Source organism: Protomyctophum parallelum (assembly GCF_964188405.1).
Source record: "Protomyctophum parallelum genome assembly, chromosome: 6".
In the NCBI taxonomy this organism is placed as follows: Eukaryota; Metazoa; Chordata; class Actinopteri; order Myctophiformes; family Myctophidae; genus Protomyctophum; species Protomyctophum parallelum.
Window position 1 is genome coordinate 30,280,041 of NC_139701.1, and position 16,014 is coordinate 30,296,054.

Genomic DNA, 16,014 nt, shown 5'->3' on the forward strand with positions numbered 1-16,014 from the left:
AGAGCCTAAGAACAGTTTCATCAGAACGGAGAAGTGGCCGAGCTGTTAGAGTGAGGTGAGTCCTATTAAACAGATGAAGCAGTTACACAACTGGCATACCGGTAATTTCACTGGCCTTGCCTTGCAGTTCAGTTGCCACAATTTGACAGAGATTGTAAATTTCTGTCAGCGAGGAAAGGACAGGATGAACTCAAAATCGTACATCCAATCCAAATAAAATGTTCACCTTTTTTTATTACATACAATTGCAGTGATATATGAAAGCTATTTTCATGCATGAGTATGTGAGGGCCTTCCACATTATGAGAGCAAAAGTTACGTATTTGACCTGTGAAATTATCAGCAGATCTACCCAGGTTCATTTTTACAATTAAAAATGTTCCTGCATTAATGTGAAAAATGCTTGCTTAAACTCAAGAATTATAATAAAGGACCACTTCACCATTTTTCAATCTACGGTATCTTCTTATAATAGGTCCTCACTAATAATCATGATAAAATGGCACAATTTGTTTCTACTGTGTCTCATAGGAGGGCTGTGGGCGACATCATCGTTAGGCAGACTTTTAGATTTATTATTTACAAGATTTATTTACAGAAATGTTTAGATTTGTATTATCGTGAGAGCGATGGCTTCCATTTTCGCATTGCAACTTTTCAGGAATAGAAAGCCTGCAGTTTCTATTAGCTTGGATTCCCCATCGATGACTTCACTGGTGGACGGGTTTCTGAACTGCTCACAGTCCTCCTATGAGACACAGACCGAGTAGATTTTTTTTTTTCACATCTAAAGTTCACTAGTGGATTTATTCATGTACACTTACACAAGCACAAACAATCCAGCATCTAACTGTAAACAAACTAAAATAACTGCTGGTTTCTAATAAAAACTGCAACATTTCTTCTAAATCATAGAAAATGTTTCATGTAAAATAATTCTGACCTAAATGCTGATCACTGTGGCTGCAAACTTTCTAATATGATCTAATACTTTAACTAGGCTAGTGTATCAGACAAACAACTAACTGACAACTGCACATTTCCCTCTTGCCGTTCAGAGAATTGGGAAGGCATTATGAAGCCAATGAGAAAAAGTCAATACTTGTGACTAATAAACGCGCTTCACACAATCTGGTAAAAAAATTAAAAGAAAAAACTGGACCTATACCCAACAGGCAGTAGACCACTACAGAGCTTCTGAATGGATGGTTGCCACTTGCCAGATGACAGGGTACTACAAATGAGTCCTGACACAAACATAAGAACAAGGCTGTGGTACACAAAGAATAGCAGGAACAATGGCTGGACAAATATGTCATCTAACCAAAATCAATACAAACTGGCTCATAACATGGTGGGAAAAACTCATACTAAATTAATGTTGTCCTGAAAACTTTATGAAATTCCAACCTTAATTAGTTACACAGCTCTGTTTTGGAATAGATTTTTATTCGATATCTGTGGAAATATATATTAAGTGCACTCACAAAAGACACAAGCAAAAGTATATCTAGAACTGTCTAAGGGCACTGACCTCTAGCTAGCCTCAATGCAGACAAAAATAAGTTTGCTACTGAAAGTTGGACTGTTGGTCAAACAAGATCCCGCAGACACACTCAAAGAGAGAATGGAGTGGGAGGGGACTTTTCAAAGTTCACTCACACTGTGTGTGGTCATTAGATATCATAGCAGGGAAGTTATCAAGACTTCCTAAATTCTTCCGAGAAACAGGGAAAAAAAGAAGACAGCTGAGTGAGATGATATTTTGCTCTCTGTAAGGGAGCCAATTTAGCTAAGTTAAATGGGAAAGACAAGAGAGAAAGGCAGAAGGGCCGAGAGAAATAGAAACAAAGTGTGAGACCCAGGGGTGCTCCCAGGAGTGCGAGTAGAGGAGTGTGGCCTCTCTAATGACCAATCAACACCCTCCTAGCTGCCGTGGCATCTCATAGCCCTCCAATGGTCTCCTGCCTGAGTGTGAGCCTGTCATGACCCTCACACACATGCCGCAGCCAATCAGATTGCAGAACCGTTGTTCCTGGGTCAAGGAGCAATTTTGACATTTTGCAGAATGTCAGTGTTCAACCTTTTCTAAAAGTTCTACTACACAGGCATTTTGCTTTGCGAATACCAAGGGTGGGTGTATTGGGGGGGGGGGGGAGGTGTAAGAAGAAAAACAGCATAGCTGTATCTGTGAAAATGGAATATCACAGTTCTGCTTGAGGGGCCTACAGCAGAGAGGGAAGCAGATTGATAACGAACGAACTAGCTAGCGGGGGGTGACACTTGGAGACCTCCGGGTCTCAGTGTGAATGTTCTTGAGGAACAGAACAAAAGTAACTTTTCGTAATTGGTGCAATGGAGCAAGTGAAGTTAGAAGGCCATGTGAATCAAAAGCAAAATGCTCCCAACTTCTGCTTTTTGGTCCCTTTTATTCTATCTGTAGGAAACGAGACAAAACAGATGCATGTGCATCAATATGGAGCGCGTTTTGATGCCCGCAAAGAGCTGTCTTGGGATATCGAGGCTGACAATGAACTTGTCAATACTCTCGAAAAATGTGACATATGTTCAATGGTAACTGATAAGCCTACGCTGTCACAACACAAAGTGGCACAACAATGTGATCAAAGCCAGATGAAAACATTGACAGTTTTGTTGTGTTTTTTTAAACAGCAAATCGTTCCCCTAATTGCAGCACAAATGCCGTTGTAAAATTGATATGCTGATCTATTAACTTTATTGCTTTGTTACTAGGAGCAATCTGGCTGGAGGGAGCGGGAGAGGACAGGTAGCATCTGTCCCCACCTACTGCCTTGGCAGCGCTAGCGTCATCTGCTAGCTTTGGCAGCATCTTGGAAACACATCAATATGGCTCTATGTAGCCAGGGCCGCTAGTAGCTAGCATGCCAGTCACGCTCTCAGGCAACGCACACTCGCTCCTGAGCATCCAAAGTGAACAGAGCCAACTGAGCAGAGCTCGGCTGGGGCTGAACAGGGAGGCCAGGTCTCCGTGGACAAGCATGGGGAAAAAAGGGCCGTGTCTGTCATCTGTGGTTAGAAATGTGGAGCCAAATCCCGAGTTGAACACTGCTGCCATTCTACCCAAATGCATGCCTTTTTTCTAGTACTGCTTATTTATTTCATTGTTCTCATGCAATCTCCACTTCTAGCAATGTGTTATTGAGTGACTCGGGGACCACTACTTTGAGGGGCTACCAAAATGCTTTCTAATAGATTGAGAATTAATAACTCGTTATAACGAAATGCTATATGAGTTAAAGAAAAGTTAAGGATCCAAAATTGCGTGGCTAAAACTCGACACTCAAACTAAAATAGTATCTTCCAGAGCAAGAAGCAAGCCATTAGCTTGATCTGGATTCCTGTACGTCAGATTTGAAGTTCAGCCAATGAGGTCATCCTCCTACAACAACGCTGACCATGGATGAGCGGTCATCCTGTTGGCTGAACATCAGAAAGGCACAGGCTTCTTATGAAACCCTGTTAACAGTGGTCTACTTCAGTGACAGGGTAAGTGAGGCAGGCTCACACTGTAGGCACTTTGCAACAGAGTAGAACACGTTAAAGTTACGACAGTATACAGCTTTAGGCTAACTGTCAATATTGCTGAAGTGTACAAAGTGCTAGCCCCTCCTACATACAGGTTTAATGTTTGTTTTTAGTTCAATGTTTGTTTTAAAAACGCCATTGACAATGAAGGGAAAATTTACATCATCTTGACCCTAACAAACATGAAATGCCATTAACAAAGAGAATGTAATGTGTTTTTAGTTCAATGTTTGTTTTAAAAATGCCATTGACAATGAAGGGAAAATGTAATGTTTGTTTTTAGTTCAATGTTTGTTTTAAAAACGCCATTGACAATAAAGAGAATTTAATGTTCACCGTTTGTTTTACATCACCATATCAACATGAGTTAGACTTTAATATATTAGTGCCCCTCACTTCACACGGCTGTGGTTTTTAACCCTCTGGGGTTCCCGTCCAGAAGGGTTAGAAGAACACCAAAAGGGGTTCACGCCCAGAATGGGTTAAGAGTCTTCTTGGAGTATATTTTCTATTTATACTGTTCTGGTTTATTCAACAGTATTTTGGTACCTTTGTTGTTTTGCTTTTTTGTAAAAAATAAAAAAATAATTATTTTGTAATAATATTTGTATTATTACAAAATGAGGAGTCAGACTGAGATAAGGGTTTAACTTCTTCAGAAAATGTTACAGAATGCCTGTGCATTTTACTCATCATTGATCTGACTCAAACTAACCAGCCAGAAACAACTTACCGGTACTATAAAAAGAAGCCCTGCTTCCGGTATGCAGACATGTACAGTATGTGCCTCAGTGGATTTTGGAGCTCACCAAAACAAATGCAAACCCCTGTTAACTCAGGAAGTAGGGTGCTCGGGTGGTGTAGGCGTGATTTCTTTCTACGTCCGAGCATAGACATGGTAACGCCCCGCCTGCCTCTGATTGGCCTACCGACGTCTTGCCTGTCCTCCGAGATGCAAGGCTACTCCGTGGTGGGAAATAATACAAGTACAAGAGAATGGCAAGACGCGACAGTAACTTGTAACTTTAATTTTTGTATTAGAGCAAAACTAATATTGTTTGTGCCGTTTGCTTTGATTGAATAATTGATTGAACAACTATGATTTGATTTGGCTGTGTTCTAAATTAAAGTGTTAGTGTTGAATGTTGATTATCGTGTATTAATCTAATTATAGTAAACTAATACTAAAAAGATATTTATTTATTTCCCACCACGGAGTAACCTCGTAGCCTCGGTCCCATCCCATGCTTACTTATCTGCAAAAACAAAACCTTGCGGCAGACTATCCAGCATGTAACCTCGCCTCACCAGGCTTTCCACCACCTCGGAGGAAAGCCTGGTCTCTGTTAAAAAAGTCTGTATGATCCGGTCGGGAGCTCTTCTACAAAAATTAAAGTTACAAGTTACTGTCGTGTGTTGCCATTCTCTTGTACTTTTTGTCTCCACCAGGCCGAAGGCATGTGGGGAGAGTATGTTTTGCACTCCGTCCGTCCGCGTGTCCGTCCGTCCGTCCGTCCGTCCGTGTGTCCGTGAACAGCTAATCTCGGCCACAGTTAACCCGGTCGATGCCATATTTTGCACACACACTCCCTGGATGCCAACCATGAACCTCTGCCCCAAACTTTCCACAACGGCCTGTTATAGCGCCACCAGGAGGCCGCTTTGTGCAAAACAAGTTTTTGCACAGTACACCTACAGATTTTGTCCAAACATCACGCAAATTGGTACACAGTCTCTCTAGAGCCATTCAACGAAACGGGTCTTTCAGATTTATCAGACTCCATCCTGATTGGTTAAGATTGGCTTCCAAAGTTCACAGGAGTGCTCAGTTTCAAACAAAATGCTGCAAATCATGAACACATCGCGTGATTTCCGTGAAATTGTGCACCCACATTTCCACTAGGCCGAGGACGAAATGCCACATGAACAATTTCAACTCAGCCTCAAGGTGGCGCTATAACTGGCCGAAAAGTGTTTTTACCTCTAACTGCACGGATCTGTGGATAACCTGGTGGAGACCTGTGCCCGGAAGGGCACTTTTTCTAGTTTTATATTTTATTATTTCCCACCACGGAGTACCCTTGCATCTCGGAGGACAGGCACGACGGGCAGTGTCGGTAGGCCAATCAGAGGCAGGCGGGGCGTTACCATGTCTATGCTCGGACGTAGAAAGAAATCACGCGTGGTGTAGTGGTAAGATACCTGCCCAACACCACAGAGTATTTAGAACCACTGTACTCAGTACAGTGGTTCTAAATCCATCGCAGTGAATCCGGTTTGGAGGAGTAGGACAGAGGCGCCAGAGCCTCTAAGACAGAGTTACAACATTGAGGGGGCAGAAAACAGCCTGGTCACATGGTTCATGTACTCGCGCGAGCCCATAGACTCCAATGCATTCCGTAAACTTCCGGTGTCACTATTTGCCAATAGAAGTCTATGTAGAAGAACTGCCATTGGACTGGCCCCATGAAGTGAACGGAGTTGTAGTAACTGTCTTACTCTATGCCTCTGAGAGGTGCTATGTCCTCCCTGTAGGGACTCCTCACTGGCAGGTGAGCCAGTAGGGTACACTAGAAGTGGCAACACAGTAATGTGTGGGACGATATTACTAGCCACTAGCCAAGCATTAATAGGCAACGACTAGATTGAGAGAAAAAATGGGTATGAATAATTAGATAGATCAAAATTAAAAACAAAACACCGGAAGTAGCAGAAATGTGCATTGAAAGGTTACAAGGTTAGGTTACATATTCTCTAATTTGAAAGTGTCTGTCATATTGGCTCAAATGTACAATGTACCTTCAGTTGACTTTTGCACAGAGATCAAAGCCAAGCAGTGTAAACCCCTCCTTGCAGTCCTTTGCCTTTACACTTAAGATTGGCAGCAAGCTGTGACACACAGGGTGTTAGTTTCCTGGAAGCACAGCAAAGCACAGCCAGGATGTGGTGAGAACGGGCAAAGTGCTGCTGTGACATCAGCAAATCCTGAAAGGCATACACCTTTCAGATCACTCAAGGAGGATACCCTTTCATGGGCCATTTTTCAACATAGGATAATGTAAGGTACTGTAGATAGCAGCGCAGGGCAGTGGTGGGAGAATAGAACTCAACTGGGAGAACAGGGAATCAAAATCACTCTATTCATCATGCTCTTGCACTTAAAATATAATTAGTAACCACCTTGTAGGGAGAAGTGAAAAACATGAACAAAGACAAGTGAAACCTTAGGCCACTTCTCCAAATGGTTGGACTTAAATGTTCCACACTGTGTTGCTATGACAATTTAATTATAGCCTACGTATTTCGGACATTACTGTGGGCTATTTATTTGTTTGCCTCTATGAAGCAATGAGAAGATAAAGTGTGAATATGATGTGCTTTTTTGGCTACGCATTCACATTTTGGCAGTAGGAGAAACAGGTCTAGTTTGTGGTGACTGATTGAAGAAGTGAAGACTAGAGGTTTCACAGCCTGGCCAAAGCCTGTCTGGTGTGACTCATAGCAGTAACTCAGTGAGCTCATATAAGTGTATGAAACGTAGAATGACAGAACTGAGACTGAACTGAGACTGCACATGAGAAAGGTCAGATGTTGGGGCTTAATGCACCTGTAGGCCTACAAATCTATTATTCACACACAATCCATCAATTTATGTTGAGTATAATGATGCGAGCTCATGCAAAGCACAGTTTATGGGTTTAAGTTGTGACATTCAAAAGCCATATCATTTCAAATCCCTCGTACCTCAGGTACATTAAGTTTGAAGAAAGGGAAATTGATCTAATAACTACGGAAGAAGTGGCTCAGTCCTTATTTGGTTATCTGAAACCACTCCTTTTAAAGCAAACAAGGCATCCAAATCATGAGCCTCAGCTGGCAAATATTATAGAATGACATCTCCTGAGATTTCTTCCATCAAGTCTACTTCCTGAATGCCACGGTTCTGTTAGCCAATGAGGATTTGGTACAGTGTGTAGTGGCAGGAGGTCTGTCCAATGGCGGAACAGAATGGGTGTGCTTCATCTGCCCTAAGGGATGTGTGTGCATACAACTATGAAGCCGTCCTCCTGAGAGAAGGAGTCCGGATATGAGCCTGACCCTGGATCAGACATGGGGGGGAAGTCAGTTATTACAGTATAGGCCTGTGGTTTACGAGTATGGTTTTAAATCTAATATCAGAGCAACGTCCAAGGATAATTTTTCCCTCTGCTATGGTCAACTCAGCAGCTGCACAAGTGACCCATCCACAGCACACCTCTTTAACGTCAAAACCGAGTGGGGAAAACAAGAGAGCCGGTGTAATATGCAACTGTTTTTGCATGAGATTTAACTTAAGGGTGACACTGGATATTGATGTGAAATATAGGTTGTTTTGATTCCCATATTCATAACGCAGGAATACAATGTAGTTCTTTAGTGGCCAAAATAATTTCCTGGGTTAGCCTCAACACTCAAGTTTCTGTCCAGGCTGGCTGCTGCAGCTGGAATGTTTGACCATCGCAAAGAACACACCAGCTAACCTAATGCTACTTGCTGGCCATACATACTGTAGCAGAAACTTTTCAAAACTGCCTGGATCACTAGAGCAACATTGCCTTCAAGCTAAATGTGTAACTGGGCTTGTTAAAAAATAAGGCTTGAAACCATAAATAAATGATGTGCTTCTTTTTGTCATGACCTAACAAAGATCCACCATGCATCAATCAAAATGTTGATGATCTGATGAACATCTAAATTCTAAAAGATGCCTCTTGGTGTTATACCTTTAAAGATATATGATTTTGACCTTTCTTAGGTTTTCTAAGGGATGTAGTAGAACACATACCTGTAATAACACACCAGGTATAATATTCCCTTCACTTTGGGAGGAATGACTCAGACATCCAAAAATGTTATGAAAGTATAGCTTTCTGGCCTGAAATGCTGGAGAAGAGCAATACAGACTAAATACTGCTTCTGCTATACCATATATTCAGACTGAGACTACACACCATTATCAGTGAACACTGTAATTATTACCCACCCACCACAAACAGTCTTTTTTTCAGATGCATAACATACAAAGAGTGACAAACAAAAAGGAGTTTCTTTTCAATCAAGGTCCCAATGACAATGTCTGTGTAAATGTAGGATATTGTGTATATTGTATAACAGTAAGATCCTGCCCTAGAAACATTCTAAAACAAAGCAGAGTGAAATTTGAATTCAGAGTCAAACACTAGCAGTTATTCATATAAGTCTGGGGTGCAACTGAGTTACCTACCCTCATTTTCAGATGTTGGACATGCCACCTGTAGAACGAAATCAAATGTTCTTTCTGGATTCAACCTGAAATGAAAAAGAGAAGCTTTTACGGTGTGTACGTGTCACTCTGCCCATGGGCAGCGTCAGTAGCTAAGGTCAATATTGAGAATTGAGTGGTTTTAATTTAGTGTATGACTTGTAGCGTAGCAGTAACTGGTAAGCTAATGTCATAAGGTGATCCACCCATCTTCAACTTAGAACGATCTAAACTCGGGGCCATGCAGCAGTGAGCTCGCTGGGTGAATGCAAGCCGGGTTTGCTTGGCTAGCAGAGCTGCTAATTCGTGGTCAGCCACAGACAGCAGCGCAGCAGGCTGACCCAAATGCTGCCAAGCCAGCTGGCCTGCCTGCTAATTCCACTGTCTCACACGCTGCGTGAAACATAACATTCCTTCGTATAACACGTCCACACACCGTGCTAGCGGCTAGCTCCACGTTGGGTCTATCGGTACTAGTTCGACAGAAAGCAAGCGAAGCGATAGATGGAGAGAAAAAAAACAACTCGTGTCTTACTTTATCCTGCTGTCCATGGTTTACCACATCGCGACAGCTCTTGGCTGTCCGCAGCGCGTCGGTGTCCACTGTCCAGACAGACTGTACTTTTTACGTTCCGAAGCAATGTGAATGAATACCTTCCGTATTAACGGCTTAAAAGCGGCGACAATGCCCGAGAGGTTGAATAATGTAAAGGGATGCAATGTCGTTCTTATTGAGTGTGTGTGTGTGTGTGCTGTAGAATGGCCCGTTTCACTTCCAGCTCTACGGTGGTATTTCCCACAACAAACACACTCCAGGAAGTGCTGTCAAAGATTTAGTGACGTCATGTCTTCTGATGATGAGCACCTTGCTGTTGGGAGGTGACTCCGCTACAACGTAACGAAGACATAAAGCATACACAATCGACTATGATTAATGGTTTTATCTGTACTGTGCATTGATTGAGTTGAATTGTGTATGTGGGATAGCGTTATTACCGTATTATGACTATAGTTTCCAGCAGCGCTGGTCAGGATGATGTACTCAAGCTGAATTACCCATACATACTGTGTATAATATGTGTATATGCAACTGTGGCACTGTGGCTCATTATTAATAAGCTGAGTCACTGACCAGTTTATTTGCATTAAGGATTAGGAATGAATGTATTTGTCCCATGGTAAATTGAAACCCAATGGCATAGATTAGATGTGTTTCTCTCTTTCTTTCTCTCCTCCAGAGAATCTGTCTGGATCAGAGCCAATTTTCTTCAGGCTGACTGGGAGGTAATTAAGTGGCAGCAGACTGGGGCAGGCTGTCTCAGGCACCCTTATGAAATGATAATGGCAGGTCCGTTGACTTTTCTTTAAAAAATAAAAACATGCACGCACGCACGCACGCACAGTCGCACACACACGCGCGCGTGCACATATGATTTGGTACCATAAACTCATATTCATTTTGGGAATAATGTTACGTTGGAGTATAAATATACACAGTAAACTTGCAAAATTGCAAGTTTACTGTGTATTATAGAAATTATGTTCAAAGCACATCCTTCATTTTTATGCCTGCATGAAATATGGTCAGGTAGGCTGGCTGCTACATTATATGGATATGAAATAGCTGCATGTTTATTCATAGGCTAGAGTAAGTAGGCCTAACTTACACTAAAGTGATGTATAGAATGGTTCAAAATCGATCGCATATTTATTATACGAGGGGGTGTAATTACATTGTTCTGTCTATATTTACTGTAAGTAAGTAACATTTTTCACAGGATATTTTGACCAGTAATGTGCAAGTTGTCTGGAGGAGAATTGACCCCCATGATGTCAGTCAGAAGACACGTCATGTTTCATTAGCCAGAACCCAGAATGCAGGACTTGACACATAATCAGTGGTAGCTTACAGCAGTAGATAACCTTGAGAAGGCCACTAATGTCCACTCATCAACTGCACAGAGCTCAGTCCAACCCATCATGCTAATTTGTATAGTATATTTCCAGTAAGCCTATTTTGTTTAAATCAGAGGGATCTGACTAGCAGTCAAAGCAGTGCCATGCAATCTAATGCCATAAATGATAAATCTTTCATTCATCATGTCAAAAATCTGGAAGGTTGCCTGCCCTGAATGTGTTGATTTTATTATGGTTATTGCAGCATTGCAGGCTGTTGTGAGGGGGGTTCCCCAGCATGCCTCGGGTGCCCACCCACTGCCCACAAATTGTTGTTCTTTGTGTTATTGTGTTGTTATTTACCATGTGAATCTGTTGTTGAGATTAATGTGTGATTAATGTTAGTTTAACTATTGTTTTATCATGTGTGTGTAATTGGGATAAAACCCTGAATAAGAGGGTTAGCTGCTGTTAACACTCTCTCCCATTTCTGTGCAGTATGAGTTGGTAGGCTATTATTATTGTTGTTATTATTATTATTATTATTATTATTATTATGTGTGCACAGAGTGTGTGACTGAGAGGTTGACTGACTGCAAAAACTACAGTATATTGTGTAGTAGCTGCTTGAGAACGATAGAGGCGCTGTGGAAATTGTTATGCAATTTATGGTATGTGATGGTCACATGTCAAGAGAGGGACAAGAAGAGCAGAGGAAGCTGGAACCTTGGGTTGCACTTGCAGTGCACCCTTCGTTCATTTATTTTTGGGTCTTTTTCTGGATGTTGCTTTTATACAAAGTTGTGCCCGTGTTTCATTGTCATTGTAAGTAACGTTAGTAGAGTCTAGTAGAATATTTGACCGACCGAAACATCATTCATGTAACATGATCAGATCAGATCTTCGCTGTTGTCATTGAAAAACATGCTTATCCAACGTTTCCCGAACAAACCGTTTGTCAGCAGATTAATTTTCCATCCACATCTTTATAAACGACTTGTAACCATGTCAACACAGAAGCTCTCGGAAGAAAACTCAAAGCCATTGATAAGCAACAGGACGTTACAGATCAATACCGAGCACCAGAATGAGACAGGGTTCAATGAAGTGGTGACATGTGTCTTGTGTGTTGACATTGACCACGCTGGGAAACAGTTCACCGAGGGTGAGCTGGCCATATATAACTTACACCGAGAAGCATGTGAGGTAAGAGGAAAGATGCAGAAACATTATCTTTGTTAGATTCTGAGATCGTTTTTTATTTTTCTGTCTAGTTGTCTGTGCAATGCATTTTCTGCTTGAATGGAAATATTTCCTAGTCGGAATGCATTCGCACAGGCTATTCTTCCCATTAGTTCTATCTATTACTATAGGATAGTCACCGTTTTTATGCTATTGATGAATAATAATAGCATTGTGATAAATGGTATATCTGTCATGACTAGTGAATTCATTTATTCATTTAAAGGAGAAAAACAAGAGACCTCTCTTATGACAAGTGAGCGCTCTCTCACTTGTGTGGTGGTGCTGTTATTTGTAAATGCCCTTGGGGTTTTAATAAATATTATGCCTCTGACTGTGCTTGAAGTTGAAGCAAGTTGGCCGCGACCTGGGGAGGCCTGGGTGGTAAAAGCACAATGCGTGGGGGGGAAGTGCCCCGGCTATGCCAGCTTCACTATGTGGCTCTGCAATGCCATGTGAAATGACAGGCCATGTCACCAAATACCCTGGGGCCTTTTCCCTTTGTGGCCTGTCAAAGCTCACCGACTAGTGGGTCCTCAGTTTGAAACAGACTGAGAGATGACATTTTCTAACTTCCAAAGCAATGGCAGATAGTTCAGTGCTTTTCCCTTACAGAAGGTGTTGTTATGTTAGTCTCTGTAAACAAGGTGGGTGTTTAGTCACAACCAAAAGGCACTCGCAAATGTATGTTTCTTTTTTGTTTTAAGCCTCCAGTGCTGCTTTTTATCAATTTACACTGCATAGGCATCTGACATGTATTTTCCATTATCCTTACATGGCAGACCCAACACAAGAGGATGGGGGGGGGTGTGTGTGTGTGTGTGTGTGTGTGTGTGTGCGTGTGCGTGTGCGTGTGCTTGTGCGTGTGCATGTTTCAAATGTTTCATTTGAATATTATCTATTATGTCCAGGCAAAGAAGAGGATGTATGTAGACCCAGCCAGTGGGTATAAGGTGTTCACGGCATATGCTCACCTGCAGAGGAGAAAATGCTGTGGCACTGCATGCAGACATGTGAGTTCTGTTCCATTTGTCACATTCTGTCATGTTCTCTACTGTTGTCCATTCCTTGCTGTGTTCATCTGTTCTGGGCTGGCTGTTTGATTCTGCTCTGTTCTGTACTGCGCTATACAGTACTGTTTTATTTTATTTTCTGCATGGTTTTGTATTCTGCTTTACACTATTCTTTACTGTCAAGTTTAGTTTTTGCATGGGGGCGTGTTCTCTCTTCCGAGTCATACCATAGCCTAGATGGGGTTGGCAGAAGGTCCTTTCTGTGTGGAGTTTGCATGTTCTCCCTGTGTTCCCTAGGGACCCTCACAAAAAAGCTGCCTCCCTCTGGTCAGCTGGGGTGCCTGATGGAGGGTAAAGGAACTGGTTGGAATAACGTGTTCCTTCAACGTGCTACGTCCAACCAGGGAAACTCCCCACTGTCAGGTGAAAAGAAGCGGCTTGCACTCCTCATGCATTGATGGAAGCATGAGGTCAGTCTGTTGCTCTCCCCAGGTTGGCAGAGCGAGTGTAGCACCCAGGATTACATTAGAGTCGACAATTGACATTGGGTGAAAAAAATGTGTTACAAAAATCGTGGGATAAAAACAAATAAGTAATATAATTAATTCAGTTCTTTCAGTTAATATTTCATTTTGTCCTTCTCTCACCCCCAGTGTCCATATGGCCAAGTCAACGTGAAAGACCCAGCGATGATGAAAAGGTTCAATTCTCTGTTTTATGTATAGGCATAGAGTCTCAGGTGAAAGCCAAAAGTTAAATATATGGTGCCTGTTTTGAATGGAGCACATCACATGTAGCCTGTCTCCTGCCTGTCGTTATTTTGGACTGCTTTTGAGAGTCATCTTTTAGCAGCATACTAAATGATGAAATATGGAGTAGTGTCTGTGCAATACCCAACTGCTATGAATCACAACTATTCTCTAGATTATTTTTATTCTCACAAGATTGGAGAGAAGGTTCCATTTGCTAGACCCTCATCCTCATGTAATATAGTGATATTGTACAGTCATTTTTCCTTGAGTGTCCAATAAAATATCATCATGCACATGTTTTCCAACAGTATTTAATATATTTTTCCATTTGGGTTATAAATATATTTACAAAGGTTATGGAGATGAAAACTAAGTTCATTTAAGTTCTTCGCCCCCAAGATAAAGGCTGTGAATGTGATACTAACCACAGATAGTTGGATGAAGAGCTGTGCTCTTTTACTTTGTATTTTCTTGTTATTTGTTCTCCCAATTGTACAAATGCATGAATATTAGCTTCATTTACTAACTGAACTGTCTACCTTTGACTGAAGTGCAGTGATGTTAAAAATAGGCAGGGGCCAAGGGTCAGCGCTCACACTTGGCTGCACTGCTTTTACACCACTTGATGGAATCAGGCTGTTAACAAACATGCCATGGACATCAACAGCCTCCCTCCCCACTGGACTTGCAGCTCAGCCTCCTGGCAACACTTGGCTACAGCACAGCTCCCTGCGGCAGCTCCCCTGAGCCACAGCCTAATGAACTCTAGGCCCCTCTCATCACAACACTGCAATAGATCAGCCCATATTCACATGCATGCATATATACAGGCACACACAACACACACACACACACACACACACACATACTGTAGGCCTACTAAACTCCCAAAACACCCTATGGCTCATAATAGGCTCATATAGAATAAGGGCCGTTAGACTAAACGCTACACTTTGTAGCCTACAGAGACGGAACAAGGAAAGGTCAACCACTCATATCTCACTACCTGTGCGTGCAAGGGTTAAAAAAAAAGAGAAAGAAATGTGCGTCTTTATTTTATCGCATGTAGGTAGGCAGCACAATGCCTTTGGGCGTTCTAGCTGTGAACCTGCCACACACACTTGGCTGTCTCCGCTTGATTGGGCAAACAGCGTTGGGATGAGTGAGTGTGTCTGCCATGGAATTCTGTCGCAGCCGCCTACTGGCACGGCCACAATTTTCCTCGGCAGGTGGGTCCCAAAGGCAAGTGCTTAGTGATCGGAGCAAAGCCCTGTGAGCGGCTACAAGGAGATTCATGATCCCAACAGTGCTGGGGAGGACAGGTTCGCGGGGACGCATCGTCAGGCGGGATGAGAGGCGAATTTATTTGGTGGAATTTTGAAGCGAGGCAGCGGAGCGTGCGGAAACAACATTTCTACACTGGAATGGTGAGGGTGTCACACTCATCAAGTACCTGGGCCCGCCTGCCTGCCGTGGCTCTCACAGTTTTGCCTAGGGACTTGTCTGTCACATTAAAGTAGATGCATTGCCATTCAGGGCCTTGGCGGTCCCGCAGCCTGACCATGAAATAGGCCAACTTTCATGTCTGCCTCATCCCTCCACGTCTTCCCACTCCAGTGATGGCACAGTTTGAGATTTTTTTTTCTTTCCCCCCTTCGTTTTCTAGCCTAGCAGTTGGTGACTGAGTCGCAAACAGCAGAGCAATCCCTTAGACAGATTTCTGGAGAAATTCACTTAGGAAATACAAAAACAAGGGGGGAGGGGATCTGCCCAATCCTCTCAATTACTAAGTCCGATCTTCATGCTATTGAACCCATTTACCAACAATGACTCAGCTCAGCCTAAATATATTCTATAAAATGGGGATATTATATATTCTGCAAAGTCTATATACTTTTGAAGCTGCTGACACTTATATTAAGTGATATTGTTATGAATATCAACAATATGGTACTCTAAACCTCATTAACGTCATTAATTTTTGACGTTGATTAAAATCATTGATTAATGATTTTGTTGAATTATGCAACATCAGTGAAATGTTAACACCATTCAAAACATAATAAAAACAAATAACGCATACACAAGTTACACAACTGAGTGATTAAGATTCATTAAGGCGAGACACTACAGGTGAAATCATGATTCTTTTTTTTTCTTTTGCTATTTTGCTTCCTAAACGGCAAAATACACATTAAAAATACAGATTTAGATGTTTATTTTGATAGTTTATTTTAGCCAATGACAGCTCGTTTTTCTGGGT

The 16,014-nt window shown here is 42.1% G+C and overlaps 1 protein-coding gene across 4 annotated transcripts in view; it reads right to left on the reverse strand.

Annotated features, from left to right (window-relative positions):
- Positions 1-9,620, reverse strand: part of dennd1b (DENN/MADD domain containing 1B) — a 147,847-nt gene extending 138,227 nt beyond the window's left edge. For all 4 annotated transcript variants that reach the window (XM_083766410.1, XM_083766409.1, XM_083766408.1 and 1 more), the window contains exons 1-2: positions 9,384-9,620; positions 8,831-8,895 (exon numbers count right to left, since the gene is read on the reverse strand). In XM_083766410.1, the coding sequence (XP_083622536.1) occupies positions 8,831-8,895; positions 9,384-9,400 (82 nt within the window). In that variant the 5' untranslated portion in view covers positions 9,401-9,620. The remainder of the gene's footprint in view (positions 1-8,830; positions 8,896-9,383) is intronic.
- Positions 9,621-16,014: the final 6,394 nt, after the last annotated feature.